Genomic DNA, 18235 nt, shown 5'->3' with positions numbered 1-18235 from the left:
CCTATTGCTCCAGGTGTGTGTTCACTACTGTGCGTGTGCACTTGGATGGGTTAAATGTAGAGCACAAATTCCTAGTATAGGTTCACTATACTTGGCCACAAGTCACTTCACTTCATCTTGATGGACATTGTCTCTTCCTGGTCTCCACTCCACCCCCATCCAGGGCTTGCTGAATGGTTTGATGAGGTTGAAAGTTATCATAGGCTATGACATCTAAACTCAATTAAATAGGTATGATAAACTTTGGACTGATGTGTTAGACACCATTCTCCACCACCACCATCCAAACACCACTTTTGGAATGGCAGGGTTCATACCTCCAGTACAGTGCCAGGGAAGCTGTTTCTCTTCCCGACATTTTACTAACAGCCTTTTGTTTTCTTTGTCACCTCTCTGTAAGATGGCTAACGGAACTAACAAGAGGAAGTTGGTATTTTTGACACTTTAGACCAGGGGTGTCAAACTCATTTTTACTTAGGGCCACTTCAGCATTATGGCTGCCCTCAAAGGGCCAGATGTAACTAAGACTGTATAAATGTTACTACTCCTTAACATATTGTTAAATAACAGTCTTTTTATTTGATTATTACTTAGGTTACAAATATTTGCATAGATGTAAAAAATAAATGTTATTGCTCTGTGTTATTTTAACCTAAATCATTTTAATTTATCAGGCTAAGAAATCCACAGTACTCCATCAATCAAAATAATTAAAGATAAATATAATTAAACGAGTCAGGACATTAACTTTGTTAAAAACTTTGTCACATTTGAGAGGGGCAGAACTATACCACAAATAATTGTGAGCTGCTAAGAACATGTGTGACAGTAGTGGCTTTTACAAAAACAAATGCTGTACACAGCCTTGCAAAGGGCATACATTCAACGAATGGTTTGATCACAATAAACATTTGGCTGCATGAACATACAGCTGTAAACACACTGAATGCAGTTTGCCTTTTAGTTCTTGTACAATTTGTTTTTTTCTTGGAGGCTAAATTTGGCATACTTAGCTCCGTGTCTGGTGTCAAAATGCTGACGTATATTGTACTCCTTCACCACCGAAACTGCCTCACAGCACAAAAGACATATCAGTTTTTCTCTGTGAAGCACAAACATGTATTCACTTTCCCATCTTTCATTAAATTGCCTTCCTTCTGCATCAATTTTTCTCTTCTTGGACATTTTGTTGTTATTATTTGTAGACGTTTCTCAATACTGCTTAGTTAAAGGCTAATGTTGAAACACTGCATTCTAGTGGCGGAATGCCGTCATTTCGCGGGTCGCAAAATCGACATGCATTGTGGGAGATGTAGTTCATGGTCAATTTACAATATAAAGCAGCATAGACTTTTATTGATTGCTCTCGCGGGCGACATAAATGTGAAATGCATGCCACCAACCAAGGGCGTGATACTGTTTTCGTGATAGAACCTGCCTTAATTCTTTTAATGTAAACCTGTACTGTGGCATAGAGTGTTGTCCCTCCATGTCCAAACCAACATGGATCACTGCCATTTTTATATTGGCTATTATGGCTTATATAGAGAATTTTTCTTAGCTTGCAAGCTGATCCTCCATGTGCCTTCATAGAGAGTCTGAGCTCTCTGTTGGCCTTTTATTCTGACCTTCTTCCATTATCATCCCTGTCCATTTGTGGCTGGCAGAATTACTGCTCTGTGGCACTTCGGTCGCCTCTGTCTCCAGATTCAGTTCTAGATCTGCTAGGTGAGCGCGCCATGTCAGACTTGGCATCACTACTCATTCTGCTTATGAAACGTCTGTTGCAACAACTGCCTTTCTGAGGTGTCTAATACAAAATTAATGTCTGCCACGTCTCACATTGTCCAAACAAGTGTACATCCTGCCTTATCATATTTATTTCCCTTATCCTTTTCGGAATGAACAGTGGAATCAGAATTTCACAATTAACAGCTAAGAGCACCATTCTGAATGCAATTTTCTCAGAAATAGAGCTCTAAAGAAAAATCCCCACAGTCTACTGTGAATAGAAGGATTGCAGTTCCACTTTTTAATCCCCAGGTGCTGAAGAAAATACCATAATGTATTTTGAATAGAGGGATAGTAGTTACATGATTCAAATTCAAAGTGGAAGAGGCATTACTGGTAAGAGGGGGTGGCTCCCCCCATTATCATCTATACTGATCAAAAAAATTTCAAGTACTTAAAAACCACTAAGAGACTGAACCCCACATAGCCCCATGGGCCTTATTCTTCTTCTCCAGATTCCAGTTCACAATCTCATATTATCTTGGCTCTGAAAACTTGAAAGCAGATGCTCTGTCTTCAATGTGCCCAGCACGCCCCAAAGAAATGTCTACAGAACACATTCTGCTAGAATCACGTTTTTTCAGTGCCATTTCCTGGGACATTGATCAGAAAATGAACAGAACAATTGTGCATCATTCTGTGCCCTCAATGTGTCCTCAAGGCAAATGACATGTCCCACCTAGGCTCCTTGAGAAACTAATCACCTGGCCTCACATCTCCCTGGCTTCAGGACATCCTGGAGTTAACAAGACCTATCAGCTGCTACATACCAAGTATTGTATTGTATTATAGTGCAATTATATGCTCAAAGATATCCACAACTTCATCTTCTCATGTGGCATGTGCACCAAAGCTAGTCTTGAGAATGTTACCTGCTGGTAATTTGCACACATTACTCTCTCCACAATGACCTTGTGTAGACTTTTTACCTGTCCTGTAGCTCCACCCCAACCCCAACCCTAACCCAGAATGTGTAACCACATAAATCAGTAAGAATCGCCTAGTGATTTTGTAAGAATCACTCCACTTGTCCCATTAGAGATGATCACTTTTATCCTATGATGAAACAGTTCTATCTTGATGGACGTGGTCTCTTCCTGGTCTCCACCCCACCCCCATCCAGGGCTTGCTGAATGGTTTGATGAGGTTGAAAGTTATCATGGGCTATGACCTCTAAAATACATCTAAACTCAATTAAATACCTATGACAAAATTTGGACTGATGTGTTAGACACCATTCTCCACCACCATCATCCAAACACCACTTTTGGAAAGGCAGGGTTCATGCCTCCAGTACAGTGCTAGAGAAGCTGTTTCAGGCAGCTCTTCATGGCCCCACACTTTACTAACAGCCTTTTGTTTTCTTTGTCACCTCTCTGTAAGATGGCTAACGGAACTAACAAGAGGAAGTTGGTATTTTTGACACTTTAGACATACTGTGGGCTTTAACAAGTTTCTCTGACCCGTGTGATTCTTCAGACTTGAAGTATACACAGCAGATCATGGGTATTCTGGACTTATCTGATTAATGTTCTCTGCTGGACAGAGAGTGTAAAATTTCTTTTCTGTGTCCAGAAATGTCATTCAGTTCATTAACAAGCCTTTCACAACAAGCAGATCAATTCCCTGGTTATAATTTATCATTTTACAAGTTTTGCTTAAGGTTACTTTAATGAATATAGACTAGACAAGTGAAAATGATATTTACTATACATTTTAACCAGTCACAGAAAGAGGAACTGGCCAAAAAATAAACTCCACCTCTTCAGATGCATAGAAAAAGACCATCAACCGCACGTTCATCAGTTCATGAGTTTCAACCACATGCTCATGAACTTCATGAGATTCATCGTGAGAAGACAGTAGCAGTGGACACTATAATTAACACCAAGATGAACGACGCCTCAAAGACCAGGATGCTGAGACTTTGTCTTAATTTAATTCTCGGTAAATTCAACATTTTTATCAATACATTTGGCTTGTTTTTAATATTAAGAACAAATTTAAAAAAAATAAAAAATTCAATACATATCACAATTAATCTTTGCCAGTTAATTGCTGATATTTTTTTTGCAATGTATGCATATTTATGCAAATGAGGTTTGTTTAATTAAATATTCATACCAAACATATTACCAAATAAAACCAAAAGTCCTAGTCTTTTTATTATGTTAGAATTTAAATATTTATTTTACTGTAAAGACTTTGACTTTTAAAGACTAATGTTTACTTAAACTTACATAAATCATGTTTCCATAAACGTTTACATAAATCCAATACAATAATGATCAACATTTTGGGAAATGTTGATGTAATATCTTCATAAAAAAAGAATAGGAATGACCATTTCATGAGCCTAGAAACTGAGAATTCTCAATTCTGAAATAGAGATCCTGCATATAGAAAAAAATGATTAAGCAAAAAAACATTTTAAAAATATGATGGATATATATATATATATATATATATATATATATATATATATATATATATATATATATATATAATGACATAATTTCACATATAACTTAATTTCTATATACAAAATGACACTTTGATCTATATTTCAAATATATATATCAGAATAAATCAGAATAGAGAATTCCACAGCAAAGTATTAGATAGTACTGAAAAATGTTACAAAAATTGATGTTACTTAAGATATTTTCCCCTGCTCTGATACTTTTTTTGCAGTGAAGAGATTTCCAATAAAATCACAAGATGCTTTAAATAAAAGTACAATACCAATACGAAATTAAGCAAATAAAATAATAAAAAAAAAATTGCTAGTTGGTTTCATGTAAATGCTGTCTCTCTGGACATAGATTTTTTTTTTAGCTATGCATTTTCATATATATATATATGAAATATGAACCAAAAAAGTTAGTAGCCATCGCATTTCTTCTATATTTCCTCTCCCACCTGTGAACGCATGCATGCATTCAGGATGATCCTTAAGCATGAGAAAGAGGCTATTTTTTATGAGTATTATTATTAGTAGAAGTATTTCAATTTTTAGCAGTATTGTTTCGTTGATGAGGAGAAAATAAATTGGAAGGTTTTTTGTTACATTTTTCAGCACTGAACTTAACAGACAGCTGTGACTTTTGCATTCAGCTTGCACACTTCTTTGTTTCACGTGCTTTTGGAAGAAAAAAGGGGAAGTCTGAATTACTCCATTTTTTCCAACTAACATTTCTGATTCTCTGTCACAAGTGTCTTAAAAAAATGCCATCTTGGTTTTGTGATCAAGTTCTGTACATAAGAAATGTGAGATTATTCCATGAGATTCTTGTCTACTATTTAAAAAATGTTACTTGGATCAAACAATCAAATTTTCTGGCTTATGATGTGTAAAACAGTGGTGGTTTAGTGGTTGATTTAAATGTTTGCGTCTTTTATTGTGTTTCTTTCAAAGTTTGAAAAGCTTTAGGAATGATGAACCATGAACATGTGTAATTGTATTTTATAGTTGAATTCTTGTATTTATTACATATTCTTCTTACTGTTTACTATTCATTACAATATATATCTTATGTGGTAGCTACTTATCAATGTACTACCGTTCACTCTTAAACAGCTAACAGGTAGTGAAGTCTAGCTCACTTAAAATCTCTTTGGGGCATGCTATTATAGGAAAGTAATCAACGACAGTGGTGTGGTGCAGTGGTATGGCCATAGATTTTGACAAGCATTGATTATTTTTCTATTCTTCTATTGTGGCAGTTGTATACAGTGTTTTACTATTAAAAAAAGCTTTAGTTGTGTTTATTGTTTTCTCAGTACCAGTGTTATTGTGGAGAGGTGTAAATTGTTTGCTCAGCAGAGGGGCTCAGACCCCTCCCCTTTCTCATCACCCTGCTCACCAGCAGCTAAACTCAGAGTCATGATACTCTACACACAGAAACCCAACAGTGTCCTGACTAATATTGTTACAGTCTTGTCACAATAAAGTAATTCATTTGTTTATACTGATTGAAAATATCCAATAAGTCGAATTCCATTATGCTGGTGGAATAGAATGCCAGCATACTGTGAGAAAGGGTTTAGGGACCACAGCCTTTACTGCTAACCTAACAGATCCTTATCACTGATATCAATTTTAGAAGGATATTACTCATGACTTGTTTCCATTGTGGGCTGTGCAGTTATTTCAGGGGGCTGTTAAAATTAGCCCCTTATCTGAACTTCAATCAAAAGTGCATGTACAAGTTGTACATCATCTATGACATCAATAAGTCCCTGTGAATAAGCTGTTACTATAGAAACAATAACATTTTAAAACTAATGCATTAATATAAACCTGAGATTTGCAGTTGCACTAATATCAGAGCTGCTTCTGACCAATCAGAATCCAGAATTCAGGAATACTGTGGTTTAAATAATCCTCCCTTGATTTATTCATTCTTATTTATTATACTAATATATCTGTACCAATTATGTGCACAAACACTTACATAAAAACAATAAAAGAGTAAATTTCCAACAGACTCATTACAAACACATTATAGATTACAGCATTGTGTAGCAGAAGCACAAAGCTTTTCCCCGAGCAAACTCGATCATACACAAGTGCTTTATTTCTGTTGCAGGAAGTGCAGAGGATGAAGTAACACTGTTGTTTCAGTTGTGACCGAATTGCAGGGACAATATAATATATTCAAGTATAGCTGAAGTTTAGTTTATTATTATGAAGATTATTAGACAAAAGACAGCTTTGAGTTTTTACATCACTGGTTTGATGAAATTCCTTCTGTTTATTTTCTCTCCATAGTCTGTGTTCTTAGAGCTTCTCTGCTGGCTGGTAAGTGAATTTTTCATTTGAATAAATTTGATTTACTCTCTAGATCAGGGGCGTCAAACTCACTTTTTGTGAACCTCTGAGGTGTCATAAACTACAGCTATTAAAGGTACATCATGAAATATTAGTCAAAATTAGTAATTTGTATTTAACAGTAAAGTAGGGGAGTTCAACAACATTTGAATCAATTTGAATGAAATCCCATGTACACAAAACTGGCCAAAAAATAAACTCCACCTCTTCACATACATGGTAAAAAAACATCAACCGCATGAGTTCATGAGTTTCATCGTGAGAAGACAGTAGCAGGGGACATTATAATTAACACCAAGCTGAACGACGCCTCAAGGACCAGGATGCTGAGACTTTGTCTTAATTTAATTCTGGGTAAATTCAACATTTTTATCAATACATTTGGCTTGTTTTTAATAGTAAGAACATTTATTTTTTTAATTTGATACATATCACAATTAATCTTTGCCAGTTGATTGCTGATATTTTTTGCAATTAATGCATATTTAGGCAAATGAGGTTTGTTTAAATAAATATGCATACCAAACATATTACCAAATAAAACCAAAAGTCCTAGTCTTTTTATTATGTCAGAATTTAAATATTTATTTTACTGTGAAGACAGAGAAAGACATTTACTGTGCATATTTACTTAAACTTACATAAATCATGTTTCCATAAATGTTTACATAAATACAATACAATAATGATCAACATTTTGGGAAATGTTGATGTAATATCTTTATAAAAAAAAGAATAGGAATGACCATTTCATGCACCTAGAAACTGAGAACCTGCATATAGAAAAAAAATTATTAAGCAAAAAACGTTTTAAAAATATGATGGAGTTTCATGTGTTTCCACTCTAGCTGGTGTGGGATATATAATAAAGGATATACAGTATATATATATATATATATATATATATATATATATATATATATATATATATATGTATATATATATATATATATATATTTATATATATATATATATATATATATATATATATAATATATATATATATATTTATGTAGTTGATAATTTAATGTTTCGAATGCTTTAAGATTCCAGAATCTTAAAGCGTTTGATTAGAATTAAGATTAGCAAGGACTGTCATGACAACACTTTCAAGGACGCATTCAACTGCTTGAAAGCCAAGTTATAACACTATAAACACATGAGATTCAGCTAATACTGGTTTATGAGAATGGCCAAGAGTGCCACTGCTGTCCTGTTTTAATTTGTTAGCTAAATGAACTTTTAAGCTTGTGTTAGCATAATTAGATTACATACATTTCATTGCATCCAAAGCGTTGCCTTACCTGGCTCCCTAAGTAATAAAAAGTATCTACGTGATTCGGTATGGAAAGTGAGCCATTCAAACAATTCAAAGCTTTAGAGATTGCGTTTACAGATCTGTTTTTATTTTGATTGATTGTTTGGTTTTTTGCTCACATGAGAATTATCTGGCTGTCCTGGGTGTACCGGTTTCAGCCATGTTTTTTTTTTTTTTTTTTTTTTTTCAGGCTGAATTGAGGGTGAAAAGGCATTGAGAAGAATCTAATAAGTGACTGACAGAAAGCCCATTAAAACACAAACGAGCATTCTAAACCATAACACAGTTTTCCAAATGTTTTTTTCCACCACATAATACACTTGTGCTGAGGCCATGGCTTAAATAATAATATTTTTTAATCATGTTGTACACATTTTCAAGGTTATTTGTACAAGTAAGAAAACTTAAAAATGACTACTGCTAAAGCACCTATTGCTTGTAATACAGCACTCTCATGCCTCCTTCGAAACCTATTCGAAAGGTCTGTTTTGCATAGCAGTGTTCTGGATTTTCTAGATTAGTCAATACTTCAGAATTTAAGGTCATAGATTTTGATATAAGATGTAGTCCTAATAATCACCAAATTTTATATATAACAGAACAGATATATAACAGATATAACAGAAGAAAGAGATTGAAGAAGTCACAGAAGCTTGTACGCTGACAATACACTGGTCCTTGGCCTCTCTCTTGTCTTAGCACTACATCAACTTTCTTTTTTAAAACATATTTGTAGGTTTCTACACTGGGTGCTACATTTCAGGATTTAGTCAATCATTGAACCACACTAAAGCAGAACATGCAGCACGTTTGTAAGTCTTTTTAGACACAGGTCTGACTTGTATCAACGCAGCAGATAGGTTTCTCTTCTTTTAATTTTTCTCTCGCTGACCTGTTTGGTGATTTTCTTTTTAAAAATGTAATATATATATATATATATATATATATATATATATATATATATATATATATTCATTTTATTTGTTTCCTTTTCTTTTCTTCGTTTCTGCCATCTACTGTTCCCTGGTTTTTGGTCAGTTTTTTTTTATTTCTTTTGCAATTTTTTTCTCTTTTTTCTTTTATTTTTTTATTCACTGATTTTAATTTATTTTTAATTTTTTTTTCTTTCTTATTTTTTCTTTCTCTTCCTTTACTTACAACAACCTCCACACAGAGGGGGAGGTGGTGGGAAAAAAAAATAGTAACAAATTGGATTTAAAAGGTGTAAGCATACAGTATAAGATTTACCTAGTGCAAATTATAGAAGGTTCATTATTCATTATGTAAAAGACATTTCTGAGAAACAAATATGACTTACAGATTCTATCAGTCCAAGTGTTTGGTAATACTGTAATGAGATTCATTATTATTAATTAATATTAACCTGCGTTTTGCTGTTTGTCTTAGATGGCGCTAACATACGACTTGCTGGTGGCAATCACTCCTGCTCTGGTAGAGTGGAAGTGTATTATAATAACCAGTGGGGAACAGCGTGTGATGACAGTTGGGACATGAATGATGCGCAGGTGGTGTGTAGACAGCTTGGATGTGGTAATGCTGTCAGTGCACCTCAAAGTGCCCACTTTGGTCAGGGAAGTGGCCCAATATGGCTGGATGATGTTCAGTGTTCTGGAAGTGAAAGCGCCATCACACAGTGCTCTCATAATGGATTTGGAAACCACAACTGTGGCCATGGTGAAGATGCTGGTGTTACTTGCTCAGGTACAGAAAACTCTTATATTATGACCTTGTCATCAATGTGATTATATTTATATTGCAATGATTAACTTTTATTGGTTAGAAAAAAATACACAGGTGTAGCACAATTATTTATCTGGCAGTCATTTTGGCAGCTAGGTAAATAATATAGTGTTCACTGGATTATTAAAACTACTTGAGGAGTTTGTGTTTGTAGAGCAGCAGCCACAACAAGACAACAAGGATGCAGTTAGCTTGAGTGTTTACTGATAATATTTGTGCAATACAGACAATCAGAAGAGCAAGCATTCAGAAATGTGTTAGAAAAAGTGACAGTAGATTAATAACTCTCCTATTTTACTGGAGCTTACAGTTGTCTGTGTGCCGGAGCTCTTGCTCGGGCACAGGACATGAGTATATCCTTCGTCCATGCGTTTAGCTGCGAACAACCTACAGTATCTTTACTTTTGAGCAACATGCTACAGAATAATATAACTGGGTGTAGAGCTGACTTAACCAGTGAGTGTGTCAGTACGATGAATAAATGAATACATTACCATCCACAGGGGAGGGAGCAAAGAATCAGCTCCAACCCATGCTACAATATACTAAAGCTAAAATAGCACCAACACTCTTTCTTATGTTTGCTAGACACTGGAGGCAATAAGTAAGAAATAATACTTACTTAAATAATGTTGTGGAACATCCATCAAGTTAGTTCATTCTATCATCTATGTCAGAGGTATACAATCTGTGGGGCATGAAGGAATTGTGGGGGAAATGGGAAAGAAAAATAATATGTCAAATATGTGACTTTCGGTTTTCGTTATAAAGGGAAAATGGCTGAAAAATTTGGCTAAAAAGACATGAAATAGGCCTGTAACAAAGTTTACAATCTACCACTTTACAAATAATGTAAATGATAATTATAATTGGACTCCTGCACTGCAGTCACTCCATCCACTATTCAGAATATATGTGCGTGTGCAATCATTTGACTGCAACCATTTTGAGGAAAAAATGGGAAAAACCTGCAGAGTTTGATATTTGATTGTTCAGTTGAGACTCTGTAGTTTGGATATAAAATGTATTTTTAGTTGTCTGAACAAAATGAGAATTGTCAAGAATAAGCTTGTTCAAAGTTCAAACTTTTGTTCAACTTCAACTGGTTTTGTTTCTAATATTATTTGATTTCATGGCTCCTTCGTAACACCTTCATTGTTTCACCTAATAAATCAGGCCATAATGCGATCAGGCTGGTGAATGGTGTGAGTAACTGTTGTGGTCGAGTGGAGATCCAGCACAATGACCACTGGGGAACAGTGTGTGATGATTACTGGGACTTAAAGGATGCAGAGGTGGCGTGTAGACAGCTTGGATGTGGTAAAGCCGTCAGCGCTCCTCATGATGCCCACTTTGGTGAGGGAAGTGAACCAACCTGGCTGGATGATGTTCAGTGTACTGGAACTGAGAGCTCCATAGATCACTGCTCACACAGAGGATTTGGAGTAGAGAACTGTGGACATGGTGAAGATGCTGGAGTCGTGTGCTCAAGTAAGTTGTTATTGTTTGTTGTTGCACTATCCTGTTTAAAGTGAATATATTTACAAAATTATTCAACATATTTCTTTATTATAAGACCTGCAGACTCCCACATTGACTCGGATCTCTCCAAACTCTGTGGTCTCACCTGGAGAAGTCCTTCAGTTCAGATGTACCACACCCAGTCCAACATGCATCTCTGTGGACTTCACTTTGTATAAAAACGGTACTTCAATAAAGAATCAAACTGCAGAGTCTACAACAACATTTACTCTGACTGTAGATGCCTCACATCAGGGCCAGTACACCTGTGACTATTCATACAGGGAAAGTAACTCCACATCATCCAGGAGCAACTCCATTACCATCACTGTGGGTAAGTGCAGAGAGGACGTTATACTGAACAGCGTTAAGTCATTAATTATTTATTAAATGCTGTTCAAATAATTGCCATTGATTATCCATAACTTATATATAATGTAAATAGCATTAACAAAACTAATACATAAACACTGTTAGAGATGCCTGCTCATGATATTGAATAGGATGGCTAAAATATTCCACTATCTATCGGTAACTTTCTGTTACTATTATTTAAATAATAAAACACTGTGTCATGCTGTTTTAGGAAAATAATCAACAACGGGGGGTGTAATGAAGTGGAGTTACCCATCCCACTGTTACTACTGTTCATTTTCCTCTAACACCACATCCCTAAGTGTTTTATTCTTTTGAAAACCACACCAAATTCTAGTCATTATTCTTGTTTTTGTTTCTCCATAGACTCTGCAAATTGTATTCTCCCTTGTAGTGCTTCTCTTGTCTCAGAAACTCTCGTCTCAGAAGGCTAGCTTCTCTCGACTTACAAATGGAATCATGTACTATAAGCACTGGATTGTTCCTAATGTTCTATTTCGCCCCTGCTAACCACTAGGGGTGGTGTTAAAGCACCTACATCCCTGTGACATTGTCGAAAGGACCCACTGGTCTGAGGTGCTTGCTGCTAGCCCTGTGTGTGTAGCAATCTCAAAAGTCTTTGCCTGAATAAAATCTAAATGTCTGTACTTGGTGCTTGGCCATGGTGCATGTGCATATCATGCCTCATCAGGCAAAACCACTTAGGAGACAATTAATCAACAGCCACATTACTTTATTCAGTGTAGATATATAGCACATATTTGATTGTTCAGTGTACACTCTGTATTGAATTTAGTTTGGATGTAAAATGGATATTTAGTCGACTGAACAAATTCACTGTTCTTAAGCATACAAGGATTGAAAATAAGGGAGATCAAATTTTTCAGTCCGCCTCAATTCCCTCCCATGTACACAAAACTCTGCCCCAGAATCTTAAAGCGTTTGATTAGAATTAAGATTAGCAAGGACTGTCATGACAACACTTTCAAGGATGCATTCAACTGCTTGAAAGCCAAGTTATAACACTATAAACACATGAGATTCAGCTAATACTGATTTATGAGAATGGCCAAGAGTGTCACTGCTGTCCTGTTTTACTTTGTTAGCTAAATGAGCTTTTAAGCTTGTGTTAGCATAATTAGATTACATACATTTCATTGCATCCAAAGCATTGCCTTACCTGGCTCTCTAAGTAATAAAACGTATCTACTTGATTCGGTATGTAATGTGAGCCATTCAAACAATTCAAAGCTTTATACAGATCATGTTTACAGACCTGTCCAGGAGCAGTGTTGCTAATTCTGCATCCAACTTCAGCCCTTTCAACAGTAATAAAATACTCCATCTTGCAAAAGCACCACCAAAAAGCACTTATTGTCATTAAATTTTTCAACTTTTTTTTTTTGCTCACAGGAGAATTATCTGGCTGTTCTGGGTGCAACGGTTTCAGCCATGTTTATTTTAATTATTATTATTTCCAAAAAGACTAAGATGAGAGTGAGGGGGAGCTGAGAAGAATCTAATAAGTGACTGACAGAAAGCCCATTAAAACACAAACGAGCATTCTGAACCATAACACAGTTTTCCAAATCATTTTTTTCCACCACATAATACACTTGTACTGAGGCCATGGCTTAAATAATAATATTTTTTAATCATGTTGTACACATTTTCTAGGTTATTTGTACAAGTAAGAAAACTTAAAAATGACTACTGCATTTTTATTTTATTAAAGTTATTATTATTATTATTATTATTATTATTACTATCATCTATTCTGTTAATTAACACCAGAGGGGGAGGTGGTGGGTAAAAAAAATAGTAACAAATTGGATTTAAAAGGTGTAAGTATACAGTATAAGATTTACCTAGTGGAAATTATAGAAGGTTCATTATTCATTATGTAAAAGACATTTCTGAGAAACAAATAGGACTGACAGATCATATCAGTCCAAGTGTCTGGCAATATTGTAATGAGATTCATTATTATTAATTAACATTAACATGCATTTTGCTGTTTGTCTTAGATGGCGCTAACATACGACTTGCTGGTGGCAATCACTCCTGCTCTGGTAGAGTGGAAGTGTATTATAATAACCAGTGGGGAACAGTGTGTGATGACAGTTGGGACATGAATGATGCGCAGGTGGTGTGTAGACAGCTTGGATGTGGTAATGCTCTCAGCGCACCTCAAAGTGCCCACTTTGGTCAGGGAAGTGGCCCAATATGGCTGGATGATGTTCAGTGTTCTGGAAGTGAAAGCGCCATCACACAGTGCTCTCATAATGGATTTGGAAACCACAACTGTGACCATAGTGAAGATGCTGGTGTTACTTGCTCAGGTACAGAAAACTCTTATATTATGACCTTGTCATCAATGTGATTATATTTATATTGCAATGATTAACTTTTATTGGTTAGAAAAAAATACACAGGTGTAGCACAATTATTTATCGTTCTTTTGTCAGCTAGGTAAATAGTATAGTGTTCACTGGATTATTAAAACTACTTGAGGAGTTTGTGTTTGTAGAGCAGCAGCCACAACAAGACAACAAGGATGCAGTTAGCTTGGGTGTTTACGGATAATATTCGTGCAATGCAGTCAATAATAATTTAAATAGCATTAACTTAAATAGCATTAACAACACTAATACGTAAACACTGTTAGTGATGGTTAAGTAGGACAGCAAAATCTTCTACTACCTATCAGTAATTTGCTGTTACTATTATGGATAAAACACGGACCTTTATGGGAAAATAATCAATGATGGGGGTGTTGTGATGAAGCAGAATTAGTGTAACATCCCAAAGTTGTTTATCTTATAACAGCACATACTTAAGTGTTTAATTCCTCTTATACCACACCAATTTACGAACAATTTTATTTTTTTAAGAAGAAAATTTCGTACTTTTACTCTGTTTTTAATTATACTACATGTGGTGAGATGCCTGTGAAACAAGTTAGTTCCTTCTATTTGCTTATGATACAGCAGCTATAAATAGTTGTGTCCTCAATAGCCTCTCTTTTATCCCTCTTTAAGTTAATAAGACAAAAAAAACAGCTTGTCATGTAACTGCAAAGTGACAATTTCTCTCTCAGCATCTCTGGCTCCCTACATTGGTGTGGGAGTGACAGCAGGACTGCTTCTCATATTAGTTCCAGTCATCATTTGGTTTGTGAAGACACAAAAAAGACGTCAAAGACAATGTCAGATGGACAGGAAGAAGGATACACAGTGTGAGTTGTTAAAATCATAAACATTTCACTATAATTATAAAACACCCCTTTGATGACAAAACGAATTAAATTATTTTATACCACAGGGTTGTTTCACACTGTTTCATATACTGTGTGTGTGTATTTGTGTGTGTGTGTGTATATATATATATATATATATATATATATATATATATATATATATATATATATATGTATGTAAATATATGCACATGTAATATTTCCTTAATGCCATTTAGACCTATATGAAATGATGGTTCTAGGAAATAGTTAATTTGTGTGTGTAAATTTGATGGCATAATTACAAAAGTGCAGTAACTCATTGAAAATTATATTATTCAATGCCGATCAATCAAGCTTTACATTAGTTAGTCTTCTTATGCAGAAATTTACACGCACTCAGGAGCAGGAGTAGGATATGAAAGTTTTTTCTGAATTTATGGCACTTTCATGAATAACATATTTTTTGTGTAAATTCTCATACAAATGATTTGTGCATAAATCCGTTTGTATCCAGCTTGATAAATAAGGTCCATTGTTTCTATAGTAAGAATCTAAACAGTGATTGTATGGCAGATGCTCTATATAAGTAGATTTTTAAAAATGTATGCAATTGTTGATATGGTGTTCTGTAAGGAGATTTTTTTAGCATTTATGTAAGAAGCTTCTAGTGCCAGTGTAATAGTCAGTGCAATAGTCAGAGACAAAACCATAACTTTAAGTTTTCCAACAAGGATTAGTCTTCAGGATAGAGGAGTTTGCTGAAAAACACTTTGCAGTCTCTTAGTAGGACAGACTACTTATGTTGTTTTATTAAAAATTATCTTGTTTTGCAGACTTAAAACTATGACATACTCTTTAATTAATCAAAAATTGTAATTGTTGGCAAATAGCTGAGACATAAGATGCAATCAACTTCAGTTGTTGATTATTTTCCTGCAATAGCATAACACAGCTTTTTATTCATTACTTGTCTTATTCTTGTTGAAATTGAATATACCTTGATATACTAATAGGATGAAAACTTGAATTTTATAGGTGCCAGAAACACATGTGACAGTCCCCAAGGAGAGACTGAGACAGATGATGAAGCCGATTATGAAAACACCAAAACTATTTTCCCGCAGAAGGACGATTCAAACAACTCTGATAACGACTACATTATTGTTGATGCTCAAGAACAAATAAGTGATGTGGACAATGACAAAGAGGATGTAGAAATTTATGCAAACTGTGTAGAGTAGTGCTGAGAACTAAACAATTATCCAATATCTACAGTCCACAAACAATAACATGGTTAATTTGAATAATTTTCCGTTATTAAGATATTATTATTTTCTAGTTGTTTTAAATAACACCACTTTTAGAATCAGTTTGTTTTCATCTGTTTAGTCTGCTTAGATGTTACTACATTAAAACTTTTATTTTCATGTTCTTACTAGATTATTGTTACCTGTTTATCTCACTGCTACTTGATATTAAAATGATTTAGAGGTCCAATACAAATTGGTCCTTTTTCATTTTGTATTTTAATGTTAAATATTGAAATGCATCAAGATTTAAATTATATATCAGTGTTTTCCATAAACTACTGACAAATCAAAAAATAATGATAGGGTCACCTGAAATTTAGTTTTTAATTCTTATATCACTCCTAAACTTCCAAAACAGTCATATAGAGTCAAATGATATTTTGAAATTAGATTTAGATTTAAAATGTCATATAATTTTTTAACTGTTAGACTCATTTTGTCTATTTCTTTCCTAACATTGATATTTATTTTAATTGGGTTTCATTTGCTTTCCATATTTTGTGAAGAATTTATTGAATTTTAAATGTATTTTATCCATTTACTTCATTTATTCTCTTACCTTCCTGCAACATACAGTCAGGTCCGGAAGTATTTGGACAATGACAGAGTTTTTGTGATTTTGTCTTTATACACGACCATAATGAATTTGAAATAAAACAATCAAGATGTGATCGAAGTGTAGACTTTCAGCTTTATTTTAAGATGTTCTACAAAAATATGGCATTTACCATTTAGGAATAACAGCTACATTTTCAGGGGCACAAAGGTATTTGGACAATTGACTGACAAGAAGTGTTGACCTGCATGGGAATGGCTGAAGGATGAATGGACTCTCTGACTCCTCCCCTTGCTATTGGGGAAGCCCAGCTTGTGGTCCAGCAGCTGCCACCAAGGATGCAACTGGAATATCGACTCCTTACAGGAAGAGCAGAGTGGGTCCAGTGTCACTGGTCCACTTCCCTAGATGAAACCTTTCAGTTGGCAGAGGATCACCTGGAGGCAGCCTCTGGTCCAAATGTCTCCTATTTCTCTCTCTCTCTCTCTCTCTCTCTCCTCTTGATTCTCCTTCCCCAGTACCAGCACTGGGGCCCTGAAACAGACATCCTGGACCCAGTTTTTATCCTGCTTTTACTCCCCCCCATGCCCTGCCTCTCTAAAATCTCTCCATGATCTGTCTCTCTCTCTCTCTCCACAGAGGGAACATCCAATCCCCACCAGAACTGGGGCAAAGCCAGTGCAGCTTTGTTGGGCGCTGCAAGGAAACTGGCCATTTCCAGGATCAGTGTTCCCGCATGGAGGTGGGATCCCAGACATGCCTCAGGCCTTGGTGGACTTGGACCTTGGACATGGGTAGCTCAGTGGTTAAGACATTAGACTTCTGATTCGAATGTTGGGAGTTCAAATCCCAGCACTGCCAATTTGGGCCCTTGGGGAAGACCCTTAACTATTCAGTTGTATGAAATGAGATAAATGTAAGTTGCTCTGGATAATGGTGTCTGCCAAATGCCATAAATATAATGTAATCAGACTACAATCCACTGAATGTGAGGCATTGGGAAATAGCTGGCTCACTTATTTTGGGAACAAATTGGCTGGGGTTTAGGAAAATGTTAAAAAATCATGATCAATGGGTCCTGCTGCTGGGTTGCTCGGAGTGGGATGTGGGCAGCTCTGGCCAGGGAGGCGGGGCCTGGCCCGTCAACATCTGTGCCACATCATGATGACTCGGAGGTGGGGTAGGGCTCCACCCCCCACCCGCATCTGTGGGGACTCCACCTAGGGATTTCCCTTTGGAACAGACGTGACGAGTCTCTTCATCATACTTTTGACCAATAATGGTCAAATAATCCAGCCAGAAATTGCACTTACCTACCCTTATTTTTCAGTCGTCAAGGAGGACACTCACACAAAGGAAGAGACCACTCAATTATTAGTTCCAAAAAGCTGCAGGAAAATGCTTTTCCATGTAGCTTATTATAATCCCATGGCAGAGCATCCAGGGCAGGATAAAATACTCAACCTTCTAATGGCTCATTCCTGTTGGCCAGGGATGCCGGTGGTGTGCAGCAAGCCGTGAATATCAG

General features: G+C 35.6%; 1 protein-coding gene and 1 long non-coding RNA gene across 2 annotated transcripts; both read left to right on the top strand.

Moving 5' to 3' along the window:
• The first annotated feature begins 3627 nt into the window (after positions 1 to 3627).
• On the top strand, positions 3628 to 13983 carry LOC113528065 (deleted in malignant brain tumors 1 protein-like). Its single transcript, XM_034310169.2, has 6 exons — positions 3628 to 3738; positions 6566 to 6595; positions 9351 to 9665; positions 10881 to 11195; positions 11281 to 11559; positions 13628 to 13983. The coding sequence occupies exons 1-6, from the start codon at positions 3684 to 3686 to the stop codon at positions 13981 to 13983; spliced, it is 1350 nt and encodes a 449-aa protein (XP_034166060.2). The 5' UTR covers positions 3628 to 3683.
• A 739-nt stretch (positions 13984 to 14722) lies between these two features.
• On the top strand, positions 14723 to 16822 carry LOC128319824 (uncharacterized). The gene is made up of 2 exons (XR_008303284.1): positions 14723 to 14838; positions 15877 to 16822. It is a non-coding gene; the product is annotated as an uncharacterized LOC128319824 (long non-coding RNA).
• The last annotated feature ends 1413 nt before the right edge of the window (positions 16823 to 18235 follow it).

The sequence above is a fragment of the Pangasianodon hypophthalmus genome, chromosome 13 (genome assembly GCF_027358585.1).
Source record: "Pangasianodon hypophthalmus isolate fPanHyp1 chromosome 13, fPanHyp1.pri, whole genome shotgun sequence".
Lineage (NCBI taxonomy): Eukaryota > Metazoa > Chordata > Actinopteri > Siluriformes > Pangasiidae > Pangasianodon > Pangasianodon hypophthalmus.
The sequence above is the reverse complement of the archived record's forward strand: the minus strand, read 5'-3'. Positions and strand labels throughout refer to the sequence as shown.

Excerpts from the sequence above, each read along its gene's own strand:
- LOC113528065 (XM_034310169.2), top strand. The coding sequence starts at position 3,684 with ATGAACGACGCCTCAAAGACCAGGATGCTGAGACTTTGTCTTAATTTA. Across the intron at positions 6,596-9,350 it reads TAGAGCTTCTCTGCTGGCTG|ATGGCGCTAACATACGACTT; the intron begins GTAAGTGAATTT and ends TGTTTGTCTTAG. Across the intron at positions 11,196-11,280 it reads TGCTGGAGTCGTGTGCTCAA|ACCTGCAGACTCCCACATTG; the intron begins GTAAGTTGTTAT and ends CTTTATTATAAG.